This window comes from Crinia signifera, chromosome 11 (genome assembly GCF_055691185.1).
Source record: "Crinia signifera chromosome 11, ASM5569118v1, whole genome shotgun sequence".
NCBI lineage: Eukaryota > Metazoa > Chordata > Amphibia > Anura > Myobatrachidae > Crinia > Crinia signifera.
The window spans coordinates 31,382,882-31,403,342 of NC_139227.1; the positions used below are offsets into that span (position 1 = coordinate 31,382,882).

A 20,461-nucleotide genomic window follows, 5' to 3' on the forward strand; every position below is an offset into this window, starting at 1 on the left:
AACAGACAGGAGACCTAATTAGTTTCTCTGCAGCATATTCTGTGGCCAGCTATTGTTCCAGACGGGACTTTTTCTGTCCTCATTATTGCGCTCGCTCTGCTAGTATCACCTGTCCCCGCAACCCTGCGCAATGAAGGTAACATCAGGGATTAGGCCCAATGTAGGGATTCAGATCATTATATAGGGGGAGGAGCTGACCCTTGACATAGGGGTTACGTCCCAGTACAGTGACCTATTATATTATTGAAAGGCATGTACAGTATACTGTGTCGGCACTCTAATGTTAAAGATGATGGTAAATGATCATATTTAACTTCATAATAATGTCACGGTTTAAATGCTTTAAATAATGTGACTCCTGCATCAGTATTCTGCAGTAAACATTACATTGGCGTCATCTTGACCCTCAGCAGCGTTACTAGAATATGCAACTACCTCCCCTAATAGACGTGTTCATCAATTTTAATCAGTGATGATGAATAAGTCATTGGACTTCTCCGTCAGCCCCTCTCTCTCCTTCACCTCTCTCTGCGGAAAGTAATATAAACAGCATCTACCCTGCCATATAATGCCACAGGTAAAGGAGCAGGTGGGAATGGCCGGTGTACCGAATTACCTGGCCATTTAGCGCAGGTGAATATGGGATGACTATAAAGGGGTTCGGTATGATTTACCTACAATTAAAATCCTGACGGTCAAGCTACCGACAGCTATTGACCAACAGTCAAAATACCAACATGGTCAAAGTACCGACATTTAAAATATAGACAGGTCAAAAATTAGACAAATGTTTTTCATATTCTTTTGGGTCTGTATGTTGACATCCTTTTTGTTTAATCTCTATCACAGTAGCAGATAAGAACTTTCATTATTATGGGGGAAATTGGCTAAGATGTGAATTATGATGAAAACGAAGTAAAACTATGCAACTGTCTTATCTGTCAGACTGTGGAGGCGAGAGACACATAGGGCAGTGATGGCTTAAGGTGCCCACACACTAGAAAGATCTGCGATCATAAGATGTGCGCATAAATTAGCCTCCAAATCTTTTGCCTGTCCTGGACCAAAGATTTCAGGCAAGCGCACATCTTCACCAAAGATTTTTCTCCTTAAGATCCCGTGTGCGTTCCTATGGATCTTTTGTTAAATCTTCTAATCTTTCATGCAGCACGTAAGATCAGAAGATTTAGCAAAAGATCCACGGGAGCGCGCACTGGAGCGAAATCGGCCGATTTATCGGAAATCGGCCAAAAAAATCGTTCTAGTGTGTGGGCACCCTAACCTTGACACTCCAGCTGTTGTTGAACTGCACATCCCAGCATGCCCTGCTACAGTTTTACTATTTGGCCATGCTAAAACTGATGCAGGGCATGCTGGGATTTGTAGTTCAACCACAACTGGAGTGTCAAGGTTAGCCATTACTGACATAGGGGGAAATTTGCTAAGATTAAACTTCACATGTGATGTTGCTATGGTCAACCAATCAAATCCTGTCTACTATCTTCTAGAGAGTGCTAAATAAATAAGTAGTAGATTCTGATTGGTTGCCCAATGTGAAGTTTAATCTTAGCAAATTTCCCCCTATGTCAGTAATGGCTAACCTTGACACTCCAGTTGTGGTTGAACTACAAATCCCAGCATGCCCTGCATCGGTTTTAGCATGGCCAAATAGTAAAACTGTAGCAGGGCATGCTGGGATGTGTAGTTCAACAACAGCTGGAGTGTCAAGGTTAGCCCTCACTGCCCTATGTGTCCCTCGCCTCCACAGTCTGACAGATAAGACCGTTGCATAGTTTTACTTCGTTTTTATCAATGAAATTACAATTCTGAATGGATGGTACAAATAAATGGCTATCTTGCCTCAGTATTATATCAGCAGTTTTTCCCACACATAATAAATGCAATTTTGCAAGTCACCATATTCTGCTTTTACCTAGCAGATAAAACAAGGCAGAGCGAGTCTAGAACTGAGAGTAATACACACAGACATGTCGCCTCTGTACATTGTTTAAATTAATCCCAGTGGAAGGTTTCCAGAGGAAACGGCATAGGAAGAGATGCTCGGCTCTCAGCCGCTCATCCTAGAAATGGCTCCTGCCCCCGGCCTGTATGAATAGGCTTCCAGAGTCTACTCTAAATAAATATCTTACAATGTTTTTCTAAACACTCCGCCTCCTGCGAGTGCTAATTACTATGTTGCCCGTCTTTGCATTAATGGAATGAATTAGTTAACACAAAAGGAGAATGTGCGTTGCCCCCGAACCTAAACATACAGATTTGTCGCTGTATTTAGCCATCTGTGTCATTGTCCTCAAGGTCCTGAGGTGACAATCGTGGCATCTGGCGTATTTGGGGGCGCACACGCTGCTGCGGTACTCGGCTGAGATCCCAGGATATCAGGTGGGGTATATTAGGTCGACAATATCTCTGTTGACACAAAAAAGTCAACATACACAAGATCAACCGTGACAAAAGATCGACACGGCGAAGGTTTTCGGCGTCAATGTCGACACCTGAGCACGTTGACCCCCAATTAGTGTGCTGCTTCCCCTCACTTTACTCCTATTAGTACATCGCTTCGAAGCTTTGACCTCATCATCAGTCATCATATACTGTATACTGTCACAGCTATTTACTAATCTCTGAGGATTTTATTCGCGCAGGGGAGTGATGGACAGCGACTGCACATATACCATTATGCGCATGTGCAGCCGCTTGCTGTGAGCGCATGTGCAGCCGCTTGCTGTGAGCGCATGTGCAGCCGCTTATCAGTGGCGTAGATATCGTAAGGCAGCCCCCGCTGCTGCTTGGGGGAGCAGGGGCTGCATGGGCGCCGGATGCTGGCATCGGCCACTGCCCTCCACCCCTCTCCTTACTGTGCCCAGCCCCTGCCTCCCCCGCCGCGTCTGTATTCCGCCGGGAGTCGGGACCGCATATCTACTACTCTGCATCCCGGCGCCTGGCTCCTTATGAGTCCAATGTCCATTACAAAATGGCCGTCTCCTTAGAGCAGACCGTTTTTTAAGATGCTAGAGGAGGCAGCGACGGCCTCCTCTAGCATCCTTACAAACGGTCTGCTGTAAGGAGGCGGCCATTTTGTAATGGACATTTGACTCATAAGGAGCCAGGCGCCGGGATGCAGAGTAGTAGATATGCGGTCCCGACTCCCGGCGGAATACAGACGCGGCGGGGGAGGCAGGGTAAGAACGGGGAGCCTGAGGCAGCGCTATATTTAGGGAGGGGGGTGGGCGTCGAAATTATCCCGCGGGGGGGCGCGCAAAAATTGGCGCTACGCCCCTGCCGCTTAGTGTGAGCAGTTTGCCCACCCGTTTGCACCTGGCAGTGCGGGCATGGGGCGGCGGCGAAGGGACGCGCCCATAGGTGTTCCCATGCTAATGCGTCTGTGACGCAGGTGTGGGGGGCGGGCAGCTGATGCCAGAGGATGTACACTACAATAGGTGTCTTAGGTCTTCGAGTGCTTGCAAAATCAGCGACCGTTGAATGATTTTGTCCCCACACGCAAGCCTGTGGATGGATGTATATGCAAAACACCATTTGCATGCGTGCGAGGGGGGGGGGGGTAGTGTGGCTGTGACAAATGTCTCCAATACTATCCCTGCCACACGGTAGCTCAGTTATCTGGTCATGGGGCAGGAAAACGCTGACCGGCTGAACGCACCCCCCAACCTCCAAATCCCTGCACTACCATGCGAGCAAATGTCTGCGCTTACACATGCAAGAACTAGAGCGCCCTGACTTTGGCTGCAGTCCGGTGCTACCGCTTATTGTGCTGCTTTTCTTTTTCTATATCCACTTCATATAATGTGACGTAAATGGAATCTTGGTCATTAGTGAGATCGCTGTCTGGTTACCCAGCAGAGATTCCTCCTAGCACAACGTGGAATATAAAGGAACGGATCTACAAGTGAATAGGACTTGTAGTCAGCTAGTTAGTAAAGGGCAGACCGGGGGCGGATGATGCAATGTAGGATATCAGGCTGGTTCTTTGCTTCTTACTGGGATAATGCTCGGCTAGTCATGGTTAGGGAATGAGGCCTTTCCATTCATGTACAGGATGGCTGTTCTGTCCTCCCGGCCCAGATCACCGCTGCTCCTCCTCCTCCTCCTCTCACAGCAGGGCCAACTTGGGTCGCACTGAGATTTTTATGCTGAGGAAGCGTAGACATAACAACCTTATTTGGGATGATTCTGGCTTGAGATGCCAGGGCGGGCTGCTGCTGTGTGAGTATACACAAGCCGGCGAGGGGGGGGGGGAGGAGGACAGAGACAGATGAGGCCACAACTTTTGAATCCCAGGTCTCTCTCGATAGGTGCCAGATCGGCTACTGTTTGTGCCACGTCAGATGCAGCTTGGCCAATGCAATTTGAAACACACAGTAACCCAGAGCATCTGCACGGAGCCATGTGTGGTGTAACGGTGATAACCGGCACTTATCCTGTATTATGTCATATATGGTGTGGACGGCCGAACCACACTGTATAAGGAGACTGCTGCTGGCACATAACTGTGAGGTTCACAGCCAGCGATAGCAGCACTGTGGGGGGATGTATCAAGCGTTGGAGAGAGATAAAACACCAGTCACTCAGCTTCTGCCACTGCCTCTAACATATCAGTTATAAACCGATTGGTTGTGTGACAAGGAATCACATCCACTGGATAAAATTAAGTCTTGGTCTTTATTTTGTAGCAGGTATACAGCATACCGGGTACACCGCATAGGCAAGGATGGTTACAGCATTGCAGCATACAGGTGTCACAGCATAGTACAATCTCCTGACAGTGTTCCAGTGGTCCATTTCGTAGCCCACACCCTCGGCCTATCACCTGGGCAGCTATCCACTATTAGGAACCATAACCTCCTGCCCTGGAAACACTTGTATCAGGAAGCCACATGTGCCGATAATTAGCCAAACCCTGATCACATCAGTTAGGAAACCTGGACTGGATCTAATTTTCCTCTAAAACCTGGTCTGGATTTTAAACCTTATCCTCATGTGAAAATATGCTGTATCTGCCACAGTTGGTACTTTACCTCTCGTCAAGGTTTGATACATCTCTCCCTATAGCTGGTGTCTAGGAAAGCATATATAGCGTAGGAATGCCCTAAGGAGCAAGGATCCCAGCATTGCAAGTTGTAGTGCAATTCTTCCTCTGTTATCATCACCTCAGGAAACTGAACACGCACTGGGTGGTCACGCATGACAGTATCCCCTGTTATTGGCATGGCAACAGGGGTAAGTCAATGCTTAACGCACCCGAGTATCAGAGAATGCATGTGCTCTGCCGTGCTGGTATGATTACGTGAATAGCGTCACCAAGCTGCCTCCTCTTGTCTGTGCGGTGGTTTGCGAAAGTGGGCAATTAGTCAAGTATAGTTTGTCACCACAATTTAGTCATCAGTAGATACAGACATGCTTCACTGCATTGTCTGAGTTCAAGATGGCTGCCTATCGCTATGAATGCATGAAGTATAATTGTAACATCGGGTAGAGTAGTATGTAATGTAATTTGGTACCAGCAATAGACGCTGGATTGTGATTGAAGGACTGGGCTTGGGGTCAGCCTTGAAGATCTCCTTGTGATACTACAAAAGGATTTGTGAGCATATTTCTCTGAGGAGGTGCATTTGGATTTGGGCGATGAATGTGGCGAGAGTGGTATCTGTTGATAGTAAGTGCATCCTTACACTGTGTGGTAATCCGTGAACAGGATTGTGGCGGTCATAGGCCTCGTGCAAATGCCTAAGCTGCAGAAACGTTGATACAAAGCAAAGCTGGCCATACACTACTGCGATGTATCGCAGCTTTCTATGGCCGTCCGACCCCCCTTGAGCCGCCTGCATGGGGTCCATGTGATGTATCACATATGACCACGTTCCTTGCCACCGGGCAGGTACTCAGCCCCAGCAGTCGCCAAACTTGCCCGGGCTCCACTATTAGATCCTTAAGAAGCGTTCGTTGTTTGCGGAGGGCTTCATGGGTTTCCTCTCAATGTCCGTTTGGCCGTAGGATGATATTTTGTAGAACAATATAAATTGCCACACCGGACATATTAAATAATGAAATGAAAATATTTCATACTGAACAGAATAGTTTTATGGAAAACTGCATCAGATTCATTCTATTTTCTTGGAATGTATGAATGCAGATTTTATGGATGAAATGGCTTGCCTTGGGTCAGCGGAGACCAGGAAAGCAGCCAACTTCTCCTCCGTCCCCTCAGGCGGGGACGTAATCTATAGAGGATGCTTGTCGCTGGTGCAGTGAAATTAAAGCTTTCTAATTCCCCTCTCTGGCAGAGAAATGGTTACTCCAGGCGCTGTGAGTCACGGTGTCACTGACTCAGGACCAGATGGAGACTAAAAGCAAGACCAGGCCTGATCCCTCACTGCATTCCACAGCTGATCATCATCACACATTAGAAGAATTCCTATGTAGGACAACAATAGGGCAGTAGACCTGTATCACAGGCAGCGTTAATGAGTGCTAGAAGTGTGGGGCCTCAGGCTGACACTGACCACAAGTAAACAGAGGCCTGCCAAGATCGTTAGCTGAAAGATCTGCATTTAACATGACGTTATATGCACAAGCCCCTGTTACATATTATGCCTGGAGCTGGTAGGCTGTGTCTGGGAATTGCAGCATGTGTAAGGTTACTGCAACGCCGACACAAAGGAGTCTTGGTGCCAAGTTTATAACGGAGATAAGACAGTCGGCATTTATGTAAAAAAAATATCCAAAAGTTAATACTAATATCACTAATGACAGTGCTCTGATCATATGGCTGTTTTCAGTAACAAAAAGAAATTCACTACTGTGTTTGGCATAATGCTCCGAGTTTCATAATAATTTGGCCACTGGGTGGCACTGTTTTATTGTCACCTCTAGACGGCTGCTGTCCACTTCATGGCTTCAGACAATGCAGCATCAACTGGGGGTGATTCTGTAGTGATCGGTTACCGATGTATTCGCTGCGGGGACCAATGGTGCGGCTCTGCGCATGCGTATGGCTGATTATACGCATGTGCAGGGCCACTGTGCGAGGTGTTCCCACCGGTAGGGCAGGGAGGGGGGCGGGCAGGGACACACCCAGCATTTTATTGGCATCCTCATGAAAACGCTGGGCGTTCGCCTAGGTACGCAGGCGGGCGGCTGATGTCACATGACGTCAGCGCCCGCCCCCTCTTTGGCGGACTCCGACTGAATTAACAGTCAGTTTAGACTGACTTTTATTACCGAAGTGGAGAGAATCCTTCGATGGTCGCATGTGAGGGGATGTGTTCACGTACATACCCTCGCATGGTACCGAGGGGATTAGACGGCGTGGGGGGTTGGGGGGCGGTGTTCAGACATATGTACCTTGCTGAATCAGGCCCAAAGTACCAGCCAATCAGCTCCTAACTGCTGTTTCAAGTTGGATTTGAAAAGCGAAAGAAGCTAATTTTCAGGTACATTGGGGGTTATTCTGGTTCACTTGCAAAGGCAAATTCACTCTCAGATGGACAAAACCATGTGCACTGCAGGTGGGGCAGATGTAACATGTGCAGAGAGAGTTAGATATGGGGGGGTGGGGTGTGTACTTCAAACTGAGATCTATATTGCAGTGTAAAAATAAAGCAGCCAGTATTTACCCTGCACAGAAACGAAATAACTCACCCAAATCTAACTCTCTCTGTACATGTTACATCTGCCCCACCTGCAGTGCACACGGTTTTGTCCCTCTCCTTCCACTTTATCACTCCCCAAGGCTTAGAACATAGATCCCAAAATCACACAATATGGTAACGGAATGGGATCATTCGTCAGACTGCATTTAGGTCTACAGTCATTAGGTTGACTCCACTAGGTCGACTGGCAGGAAGGTCGACATGGGCCAAGGTCGACATGACTTAAGGTCGAATTTGCATAAAGGTCGACATGAGGAAGGTCGACTGGTCATAAGGTCGACATGGGTTTTTCACTGTTTTTTGATCCGAATGTCGACACAGTCGACATGGACACAGTTGACAATGAGAATCGGACCCTCGCATCGCTCTCTTCGCTCGCAATGCTTCGGGCACGGTGCCTCGCTGCGCTCGGCACACTATTTTATTCTCCCACCACGCCCTAGTGGATGGTAGGGCATGAAATACCGCCTGTCGGCACATGTTGGCTCAAAAAACAGTGAAAAACCCATGTTGACCTTATGACCAGTCGACATTCCTCATGTCGACCTTTATGCAAATTCGACCTTAAGTCATGTCGACCTTGGCCCATGTCGACCTTAAGTCAGGTCGACCTTCCTGCCAGTCGACCTAGTGGGGTCGACCTAATGACTGTAGACCTAAGTTCATTCTAATAGATGACCGCATCCCATGGTAACTGAGGCCCCTTCCAGATAACAATAGAAGCAGAAATAAGCTAGGATCTATTGTGTACTTCTAGATGACCCATTACACAGCCATAGTAGTGGCCTCGCTGTACTCAGTCCGAGTGTCTCTGCAGCCTGTGTGTCTTATATGTTCAGAACCATTGATTGAGTTTTAATGCAGCAGAAATCTAAGCATATAAAAGTATCATTAGCGAGGACGGGGAGCATTTCCTGTGCGCTCTCTATGGCTGGCGTGTGTCCTCTGTCTACAGGCATTCTTCAAATGTGATTCATACAAGCCTGACAATGGGCAAAGTCTACAGAAGTTGCCAGCTAGTATGTGATTCATCACTTATCCAACATGGGATTTTCCTGCAAAATCTGGAATTAATCCTTCACTTCCTAGTGATTAAGGTAAAAAAAAAAAAAGATATTTCTTTTTTTTTAACAAAAGACAAATAAGGTGGAGGTATTCTGTGAGGAACGCGACGGCTTGTCCTTTGTACAGCAGCAGCCGCTGCGCCGGCCTGGAGGAAATAGTTGGAGGGATATTCTTAGCTGTTGGTCTTTGAGCCCGGCGCCCTATGACACAGTGTGTGTGTGAGACTGGAATGCTGGGACACGGCTATACACAGCTGCTGGATCCCTGCTGCATATGGAGTCCGGCATAGGCCTGGCACCACATGAAAGAGGCTTCTGAGAATGTGGCGCTGCTCGCTCTAGAGCTGGCCCGGATGTCCCTTTAGATTGTAAGCTCTTTGAGCAGACATCTCATCCCTTGTTGTTTCATGTTCGCTTTATAGTTCTAACTCCCCGTGGATGATGCAGAATCCAAAACCGTAATTCTGGACTCAGAGCCGCCATCATCTTTATCAGTACACCCCAAAACCAGCTTTTCCGCTGGTGCTAAAGGTGGATATGAGAAGGGTATGGGTCATAGGGTCCAGTCAATGAAGGTCGACAGGGCTTAGGACGACACCTGAAATAGGTCGACATGGCAACGGTTTACAGGGTTGGAAGGTCGACACCAGCATTAGGTCGACAGTGGGAAGGTTTTTTGTCCTGAATGTTGACATAGTCAACATGGACACTGTCTAAGAATACCGCGTCCCCTCGCTATGCTCGGCACACTATTTTATTCTCCCACCACGCCCCGGTGGATGGTAGGGCATGAAATACCGCCTGTCGGCACATGTCAGCTCAAAAAACTGTGAAAAACTCATGTCGACCTTTTCACTGAGGACCTGAGGTCATGTCGACCTAATGCTTGTGTCATTCAGCTGCAGGTGGAGCTAGGACGGAGGGCTTCATTCAGAGGTGGACATGGCAGCATCTTTGTACACAGCAGAATAGAGAAGATAGGCTAACGTCCTGTGTACAAATCATCACTATCGGCAACATCGGACACACATCGATCACAAACACCAGGCTCCATTCATCAGACTCTGCATTCCGGAGCTTGTAGTGTTGGTCCGGGGGTGTCCCGTCTGGGGGGTGTCTTGTCTGGGGGGATGCCTGTGACAGCTTTCAACAGGGACATGGGGAAGGGGAGATTACAGCCTCCCCGTATGGTCTGGACTGTTCTGGTTTTTGGTACATCCCCGGACCATACAGGGAGGCTTTATTATCTCCCTCCTCCTCTCCCTGGTGACAGGTGTCACAGGCAGCCCCACCGGACAGGACACCCCCCAGCCAAAGGAAGATGATTGTGCTTTATAAGTAAGATACCCCCGAGCCAGACACCCCCATGACATGAATGGTGCGTTCCGGTGTTCTCCCCGGTTCCAGTTTTTACCCATACCTGGATACTTCCAAGAAAAAACCCCTTTAGCTTGGATTTGTCAGCTAGGTGCCCTGCTTAGCTAGTACTAGTATTATTATTATTACTACCAATTTCTTATATAGCGCATACATATTCCTTAGCGCTTTACAGAGAATATTTGCACATTCACATCAGTCCCTGCCCCAGTGGAGCTTACAATCTATATTCCCTACCACATGTACACACACACAGACATTCTAGGGTTAATTTTGTTGGAAGCCAAATAACCTACCAGTATATTTTTGGATTGTGGGAAGAAATGGGAGTACCCGGAGGAAACCCACGCAAGCACGGGGAGAATATACAAACTCTGCACAGTTAGGGCCATGGTGGGAATAGAACCCATGACCTCAGCGCTGTGAGGCAGCAATGCTAACCATTCCATGGGTCTTCAACCTGTGGCCCTCCAGATGTTGTGAAACTACATGTTCCAACATGCATTGCCACATTTTTTCCTATAAGAGCATGCCAAAAACCCTCAGGGCATGCTGGGATATGTAGTTCCACAACATCTGGAGGGCCACAGGCTGAAGACCTGTGCGATTAGACCGTTCATGCTAGTAGAGGAAGATGATGGTGCTTTATAAGTAAAAGATGATAATGTTCAGCTGGACTACAAGGAACTGCCTGATATACACAATGTACTTGCTGTGGTGCTGGCATTTGTTTAGTTAGTCACGGATGTGACGTAAAATGCACTGTATGCAGATGACAGTGACACTCCTGCCCGCTGCTGACTAACCTATTGCTGGGTAAACAGAAATGAGCGATACAGTCCATTATTCCACAGATGGTAGGAAGTCCTGGTGTACAGCAGTGTGTGACCGGGTGCAGCTTCCTAGCAATGACATTGGTAGATCTTCTCTAGAGCATTCGGCCGAAGCGAAACAATTTATTATGCATCTACTGTATAGCTGATATCAGTTCTCTGCTTTGTGCAATGCTAATACAGAGCAACAGAGAGCCTGCGGCAGATAAGAGTAATATTCTCTGAGTAATTGCATGTAGCGTGTCCCAAATGCAGCCCACGCAAATAGACCTGGCTTACTGCTAGATATTAGCCAAGTATTGTGACATCAGTGACAGCGAGAAGCTGGTGGAGGTAGTCAGGGTATGCAGCCTGGAACAACTCGGGTTTGATTGGATCATACTCAGTGGTAGTTTTTCTATGTGGAAATTGTAAAATGAAAGATGTGAATATGTTATTAGGGGCTAGAGATATGTCCTCATTCATCATGGCTGCTGTCGCACCAAGTAGGCCCTCTCTGCGGCTTATCCCATAGCAATAACTGTAATCAACACCTAGGTTATTTACTACTTTCTCCTGTGCAAGTCCCCTGGGTGTCATGTTAGACTGTGAAGACACCAGTGTGGACTGGTCTGAATCAAGGAGACAAGTTCTTCTTATCAGCTGGCTGGATGTTTGGCAGGCTGGACATTCTCCTTCATCTGCTGAGTCTCGGCCGGCTGGTTCTTAACTGGCTGGATGGTCTTCAGCCATCTGCTGGATCTCGGCTGGCTGGACTCTGCCGGCAAGACCAACTCGGTCATCTGCTGGGTCTCGACAGGGTGGATGGTCTTTGACATCTGCTGGGTCTTGTCAGGGTGGATGGTCTCGGACATCTACTGGGGCTCAACTGGCGGGATCGGCCCTGATGGTTAGACGTCTCGGCCGGCTAGACAGCCTTGGTCGGCTGTGTGGGGTGGCCACATTGAAGTGGCCAAATGGTCTTGGCCGTCTGCTGGGTCTCAGCCACCTACAGGAGCTTGATCAGCTAGATGGTTTCGGCCAAGGGCTGGGTCTCTGCTTTGGACTGGGTCTGGGGGATTGTCTCGGCCTAATGGAAGGTCTCTGGTGGTGGATGGGTCTTTATAACAGGGATTGATCTGCTGCTGACAATAGAAGCTGATTCATTTTCTTCAATTCTTTATCATTGGTACTTTTTAATTATATGATACAATTGACTTATAATTTGGTATTGACATCCATCTTAGTGTAACATACTTGATGGGGAGATTATGCATGCGCCTCTATAACAAGTTCTCATTTCCCCCCCAATGCTTTTATCCTAATGATTGATTTTCCTTTATCTGTGTATCCTGCAGAATGTACTGGCCAAAGCCCTGTACGACAATGTGGCGGAATCTCCGGATGAGTTGTCGTTCCGAAAGGGGGATATCATGACGGTGCTGGAGTGTAATACTCAAGGCCTAGATGGCTGGTGGCTCTGCTCTCTACACGGGAGACAGGGCATCGTCCCTGGAAACCGGCTAAAGATTCTGGTTGGGATGTATGATAAGAAGCAAGGAGGCAATAATGACCAGGTCCAGCAGAAACCTCAGCAGCAGCCTCAACAGCAGCCACCACAATCTCCATTGCCTTATAACAGCCAAGGTGTCTACAATGTCCTCGCCACCAATCAGTACCCACCTGCGCATCCTTCCTTCCAGAACCACAGTGCAGACAATGTTTACTTGGTCCCTCCACCACCTAAAGGACAAAAGTCGCTTTACCAGAGCCCTCAGGGTTCGCCGCACCCAAGTCAAACAACCCCTTCCAAGCAATCTGCCTTGTACCAAAACCAGTTCAAAACTCAAGTTCAAGACATATATCAGGTTCCCCCATCCATGAATCAACCCCAGGATGTCTACCAGGTTCCAGTAGGATCCATCAGTCCTGCCCAGTCTCAGGATGTTTATCAGGTTCCAGTTTCTTCTGGGACTGGGCAAGACATCTACCAGGTGCCGCCATCAATGGCCCCATCGCAAGACATCTACCAAGTGCCACCATCCATGGGCGGAGAGCTCAGGAAACCCCCAGGAAAGGTACGGTGCCGGGTTGTTAGCATTGCAGAAAGTGTGTCTGACTGTCTCCTTATTTTGCATCTCATTCTTTACCGTTCAAGTCATGTGGCTTAAAGGCATTATCCGTAATCCCAAAATTGCCATTCACATGACATTACCTAAACTACAATCATTTGTTGTTCTTAGGGAACGGTACTGAAATCAGGTGTTCTTTTAAGGAAATAGGGCATAACATATTGGCGGCGCTTTTGCTGTGTATCCCAGCATTCCTCGGTGTCTATCGGTGCTTCTAGAGGGATTAATTTCCCCCTAAATGTTTTGTCAGGCTAATGAGCAGTAAAGATTAGGCTGTCGTACATGGCACGACTGAATGATATCCATTAGCCATTGATCTATCAGACATGAGCTTTGATAATCTGCTGCCTGGAGGGGAGGAAAGCACATTTGCTGGAAATGTAAATCCACCATTAAGGTGGGTCAGGGGGTGACTAATACCAGTATGTAAGTACTTTGTTGGTGTGAGAGCCGCCTTTAGTCTGTGGAGTGTAACAATAAACTATTTGTTGAAAGGTATCAAGTGAGAAATGCAGCCTTTACTTTCTACATTGCCCTTCTAATTAAAAATAAAGTATTAGGAATTACAGTCTGGGCCTGATTAAGTACCCCTTGCTATTGGTCGTTTGCTGCTTAGTAGGTGGCTTAAAGCAGCCCTGCCGAACGCCTTCCCCACAAGGGATGGTGGGCTGCTGCTGGGTTAAAGGGATGCATATACACGTCCACCCCCTGTCTGTAAAGAATATATCCTTTAACAATTTGCTACCGAGCTACTGAATTTATATCCATACAGCAGACGGAAATTGATACTTTATACCATCATTTATTGGTACCTAATAAAAAGGTTTGTTTACATGTAACATATAATTGTATTCCTTTATACGGGTTGGGTTTGCGACGGGCTTTCTTCTGGTAATGACCTGTATTGATGAGTTGGAGCTAGTTCAACCGCCACCTTGGCCCTGCACACACAGACATTCTAGGGTTAATTTTGTTGGGAGCCAATTAACCTACCAGTATATTTTTGGATTGTTGGGGGAAACCGGAGTACCCGGAGGAAACCCACACAAGCACGGGGAGAATATACAAACTCCGCACAATTAGGGCCAAGGTGCGAATTGAACCAATGACCTGAACCTGACCATTACACTGTCCATACTAGATAACATCTGATTGGTTACTACAGGAAACACCTCATCCTATGCTTTTTGAAGGCTTTAGTATATTAACCTCTTTAGGTGTTTAGTGATTATATACTGTATACAAACACAGTCACATCTCACAATGTCATATCAGCTGGTTAGCTGGAGCTACAAAGCGATATATATACAACAATGTACTATAAGCAAATGAGATTCCCATAATAGACTCTGAGCACCATACAAGAAATTCCCACAGTTCCAAGGAGGTCACCATCTTGAATGTATTTGCACTATGAAGACTTTATGTGTCAGCGATGCATGACCAAGTAAGCGTCGGCATTCCCCGTCACCCTCTGCGCTGACCCTAGCAAGCTGCTTGTTTCAATTATGCTGGAAACCAAACTATGCACTGACATTGCAGGGAAATCAGGATTTGATTCAAAGCTGAACTTCGCTTCACATCCTTATTCAGCAGAACAATGAACTTGCAGCATTCCTATTGTAATGATTCTAGTTCAGTACACACATATATTATACTCTTATAATAATACTTGGCAACAAGAGACATTCCTATAATGCTCTGGCTTCTAGATAAGATTCCCATGATGCCTTGGGTACTTGTGGCCTCTTACAGGATACTTTGGCAACTGGCTGCATACTTTGGACACTTTTCCCATGAACCTTTGCCCTCTAGGCCCATTTTCATGCAGCCGTTAGCAGTGGAGACTTATTTTCCATATTCTTATTGCACATTGGCTAGTATAAGCATTGTTCTTTATAGTTCACCCCCTAGATCCATTGTCAATCATATTAAGGGGTTCTTGGTTCAACTAAAACAATTAGCACTTCCGGACTGGGTGTGGATCGTATTGTCGACCTGACTTAGGTCAACAGTCATTAGGTCGACACCGTTTGGTCGACAGGGTTCTAGGTTGACATGGGTGAAGGTCGACAGGTGTCTAGGTCGACAAATGCGTTAGGTCAACATGGCTTAGGTCTACAGGTTGCGAGGTCGACATGGGTTTTTTTCACTGTTTTTTGACCCGACTGTCGAGACAGTCGACATGGACACAGTTGGAAGTCAACCACAGCCCCTCGCAACGCTAGCTTCGCTCGCGATGCTTCGGGCGCGGTGCCTCGCTGCACTATTTTATTTTCCCACCATGCCCTAGTGGATGGTAGTGCATGAAATACCGCCTGTCGGCACATGTCGGCTCAAAAAACAGTGAAAAAACCCATGGCGACCTGTTGACCTAACCCATGGCAACCTAACGCATTTGTCGACCTAAAACCATGTCGACCTTGTCCCATGTTGACCTAGACACCTGTTGACCTTCATCCTTGTCGACCTAGAACCCTGTCGTCCTTGTTGCCTGTTGACCCAACGGTGTCGACCTAATGACTGTCGACCTAAGTTGGGTCGACAATACGACCGTATGCCTCTGGATTGGACTACCCACCAATGACTGAGGGGCTGTAGTCTGGGGATATTGGATCTAATTCAAGAACATAGTCATAAATATATATATTTGGGTCAATTAAAGGCACTTTCAAAAACCTTGCAAAAACAACCGAGTACGCCCACCTGCAGGCCTAAAAACACTTGTCCCACTCATAAAGTGTCCCCCAATATCCCTGCCCCATACCCTGTATCCCCCTTTCCATCACTTTGCACATTTTCACCCCAAAATTTAAATCTCATTATTGGCTATTTAAAAATAATTAAAAACGGCAAAGTTCCTAATTAGACATTTAGGGGGTGGCCAAGGGGTTCTGAAACAAGGGGGTAATTCAGACATGCTCGCTAGGCTGCGTATGTTTGCTGTCCAGCGAACAGTTAAGTGCCGCCCCCGCCGCCCGAATCCCCGCGCTGCCATGTGAGCGGATGTGTACATGCGTCCACACCGAGGATAAATCATTCGATGGTTTACTCACCATCGAATGATTTCTCCTCTGTTCGTAAAGAAAAGTAAGTCAGGACTTTCTTTTCTCATGAACGGTTCCCGAAAAATCGGGGGCGGGCGCTGACGTCATGTGATGTCATCTTCCCGCCTTGAGCAGGCAGGGGTACACCTGTGTTCTCAGGTGTCCGCCGAGTTTTTCCCTGAGCACCGCTTTTGTGGGCACGGCCATGAAACGCTGGGTGGAAGCCAGCAACCACACCCCCAGCCAGCGACCACTCCCCCCGCCTGTCACTCATTTTGCGATGGGAAAATGATTATGGGCGGGATGTATTAATATACATCGCCGGCCTTCGCCGCGATGCTACCGCATATGTACTAACATATGCGGATAGCATCGGGTTGCGGTGATGGAGACCCCCACGATACCTGTAATGTGGTGTGCGGGGGTCTCCGTCACATCCCGGCGGCTGTCAGTGTCCCCCTGCGTCTCCTCCGACGGGGTGGACGGCTAATGGAACATAGGAAAATGCGGTATAACCCCTGTTTTACCGCATTTTCCCTTTAGTACATCTCGCCCTATGGGCGGGATGTATTAAAATACATTGCCGCCCTTCGTGGCCCCCCCGCCGCGATGCCGCCGCATATGTACTAACATATGCGGCTGGCATTGCGATGTGGTAACGGAGGCCCCCCGCGATACCTGGAATGTGGTGTGCGGGGGTCTCCGTCACCTCCCAGCCGGCTCCTGTATCCCTCACGCCGTGGACAGCTAAGCAAGCTGTCCCCGGCGCCTCCTCCTCCCCCCTGCAGCCGGAAGGACGTCCGGCTGCGTCACTAGGGGGAGGAGGGGTTTACCTTCCAGGGTCCAGGAGGACCCTTCAGGAAGGTAAGCGTGAGGGGGGGTCAGCGAGGCGGCAGGTTTGCGTCGGCGGGCGGCGAAAAGAAGCCCATAGGCTTCTATAGGGTATCACCACCCAAAGGTGGCGATACCCTACACTGCGGTATCATTTTTGATACATTGGAAAATGTGGTAAAACCGGGGTTTTACCGCATTTTCCATTTGATACATCTCACCCTATGGGGGAAATTCTCTAAGAATCTCCACCCCCCTTCGCTGCCCATCGCAATCCTAATTATCGCATATGTTGTAACATATGCGATAATTATAGCAAAGGACAGCTCTTGCGTTAAGAACTGTCCTTTGCGGTGAGAGTCCCAGCAGGTCCCGGCGGCTCTCCTCTCCCTCACACCCGGCGCTGCTGCTGCTGCGCCGGGCTCTCCTCCTCCCTGCACCCGGAAGAGGATCAGTGCAGGGAGGAGGTCACAGGTCCGGGCAGCACAGCTCTGTGCTGCCCGGACACAGGTGAGGGGGCAATGCGGGGCGGCGGGGGGTCGTTGCGGGGCGGCGGTGGCATGCGGTAGTAGCCCATTGGCAAAAAAAATCTGTCGATGCCCCCCGCCGCGTTGACCCGGTGGGGGATGCTTACAGCATCCCAAAATGCGGTAAAAACCCCGATAACGGGGTTTTTACCGCATTTCTTGTTTAGAGAATCTCCCCCGATCTTTTAGCCCCCCATCCTCATCGGATGCCTGATACCTGGGCACAGCCTCTACTCCCCAGGACAGTAGCACATGCCCCCTTACCCTGACAGGCGGGACAGAACAGCGGCCCATACTAGTTATTACAGATTCTCTGTACCGCTGTAAAAGTTGTTTCAAGTAAACAATTTTCAGTGTTTTGTCCATTTCGGAGCCTCTACTGAGCAAACTCCTTCTATAAATATTCCTGACACAATATAGAAATAACTGGAAGCATCTGGTCAGTCGCTAAGGTAATAATTACTGTATAATTACACAGGACGGTGGGAGGACGCACAGAAATGACTTTTTATTTGGAAAAGTTTTCCTGGAATCTGGTTTTGGACTTGTTTTAGTTTCTCTTCTATGGTTTTAATGCTGTGTCCAAATCTCTGCCTGTAATTACTGCAGTCTGCCAGGAGAACGCACACACGTGAGGCCTTACACACACACATGTATGTGCTCTGTGCCATGTACTGTGTGTGCTCTGACATTGCGTCGGAATGTGTCCTGCATGGGAATATATGGTCTGTAGGACAGGTTTTATATAATTTCCCTATTACCACCATGACCTTTTGTTATACGGTTATGTACTATTTACAGAGCTCTGCTTGTAGGCTGCCTGGTGGGGGGATATAACTGCGGGGTTCAGAGCTGTGATCTACAAGCTGCCTGGGGTTCTAGTGCTACAATAATCCATCATTATTTATTAAAGGGCTCCAAGCAATGGTAGAACATGCAGAAAGCACTGATTCAGGGTGAGGTGTATCAAATCTTGGAGAGAAATAAATAAAGGGATAAAGGAGGTGATTCAGTTTGTTACCGAGCACTTAAACGCCGGGCGAGCGAACGCCTGCCCCCCCTCCCCGGTGTCGAGCGAATCTCCATTTGCATGAGGCCGTGCGTGCGAAAAATCCTGCGATGGTTGCCAACCATCGGATGATTTTTCACAGGCTCTTAGATAAAAGTCAGTCTGAGCTGACTTTTATCTGGGCGGGAGATGGCCTGGGCGCTGACGTCCTGTGACGCCAGCCGCTCTCCCCTTCCAGCCTTCGGAACGCCTGCTGTCACATGGGGATGCCCAGCGTTTTTCTAAGCGCACCCAGTATTTTTGTGGGCAAGCCCAGGAACCTTGCGGCATCCCCATGTGCCAGTCCCCTGTTCGCTCCACTCCGTATGAACGCCTCGGCAACTGGGATTGTCGCTGAAGGCATTCGTACTGCGGACCTGCACATGTGTATATTCGTATATATTTGACTGAATCATCAGTCCCTGAGGGGAATACGCCGGCGACTCAGTCAACATGAATCAGGCCCAACCAATCAGCTCCTAACTGTCACGTAACTGCCTGTTTTTAAGAAGTGACAGCTAGGAGCTGATTGCTTTGTACTTCCCCTCTCTTCAATTTATTATTCTCCAAGGCTCGATACTTCTCTCCTCCCTAATGAGTAGCAGCAGCCGGATTTCGTCAGGCCCGTGGGGATTCCACTACCACCCCAGTATGCTCTCTGGTGCAGGGCTGCTAGGCTCTTACCGTACCTTTGTAACCATGGAAACACCCATAGATGGCTTCCTAAAGTGGGAGTGACAACTCTCCATCAAGGATTCTGAGCTAATGGGCACTAAACAGGCTTCAGTATGGCCGGAGGGAGCTGGATCAGATTTTATACCAGGGCCCGGGGACATTTCACTATGTATTTTTGAGGAAATGATGGTAATGCTCCATAGACTTTATGTAGGTCTTGTTTTCACTTTGCCCTGCCTATGAAGGGCATTCCTGCTGGCAAACACTGCTTGGCATTAACAATTAGGGGGAGTGATAAACCGCCAACCAATCAGCTACTTACTGCCATTTCGCAGGCTGTGTTTGAAAAATGACAGGTAGGAGGTGATCGGTTGGTGGTTTATCACTCTCCATTTTATCACTTTTCAAAGCTTAGTACATCTCGCCCAAAATGGTAATAAAGTGGAAGGTGATAACGTACCAGCCAATCAGCTGTGTTTAAGAAATGACAGTTAAGAGCTGGTTGACCGTTCACTTTATTGCCACTTTGGGCCCAATTCAGACCCCTTCAGACAGGCTGCAAATTCACTGCCCATCCGATAATTGGAGGATGCGCATGCGCACGGTCCAAACACATGTGCTCGCACGCCGCTCGCTGTTTGATTGACAGTGGGTGGCCATTTTCGATGGTGAATGATGTTTCCCCTGGGTGCATGGCTTGGGACATAAGTCCTGGCTTACCTTTTATAGAGAACAGAGGAATAATTCAATGGGGTGGAACCATCGAATTACATTTCCTCTGTGCGGGCACATGCTAGCAGATGTCTAAGCCTACGCATCGGAACGCAGCATAGTGCGTGGATCCGGACAGCGTGGGGGGTCGGTTGCGTTCAGCGGGGCAATGTTCGAGGGGATGCGCTAAGCAGCAAAAATCTAAAATATACGCAGCCCAGCGAGCAGGTCGCAGGCCCGAATCGGGCCTTTGAAGCAGTAAAATATAAAGAGACATAAGACAAGTGTGTGTTTCGGGTTTAGGAGACAGCATGCAGCTGGCAGGCCACTAATTAAAAATTAACTGTAATTATAGCTCATTTCACATGCAACCCATGCAGATGGGCACTGAGGGACTGGCAGGATGTGCACAGTCTAAAACAGAGAGAGCGTATTATATTAATGTAACTAAAATCCAGACGTGTAAGTGCGCTTGTGTGTACGTGGGAGCGGAGAATAGTATTTTTACACTATATACCACATTGCTTCATGCCGATATTTACTAAGGTG

At 48.1% G+C, this 20,461-nt stretch overlaps 1 protein-coding gene across 1 annotated transcript in view; it reads left to right on the plus strand.

Moving 5' to 3' along the window:
• Positions 1-20,461, plus strand: part of BCAR1 (BCAR1 scaffold protein, Cas family member) — a 92,686-nt gene that overhangs the window by 13,553 nt on the left and 58,672 nt on the right. Inside the window, exon 2 of the mRNA XM_083165107.1 lies at positions 12,300-13,019. Within this exon, the coding sequence (XP_083021233.1) occupies positions 12,300-13,019 (720 nt within the window). The remainder of the gene's footprint in view (positions 1-12,299; positions 13,020-20,461) is intronic.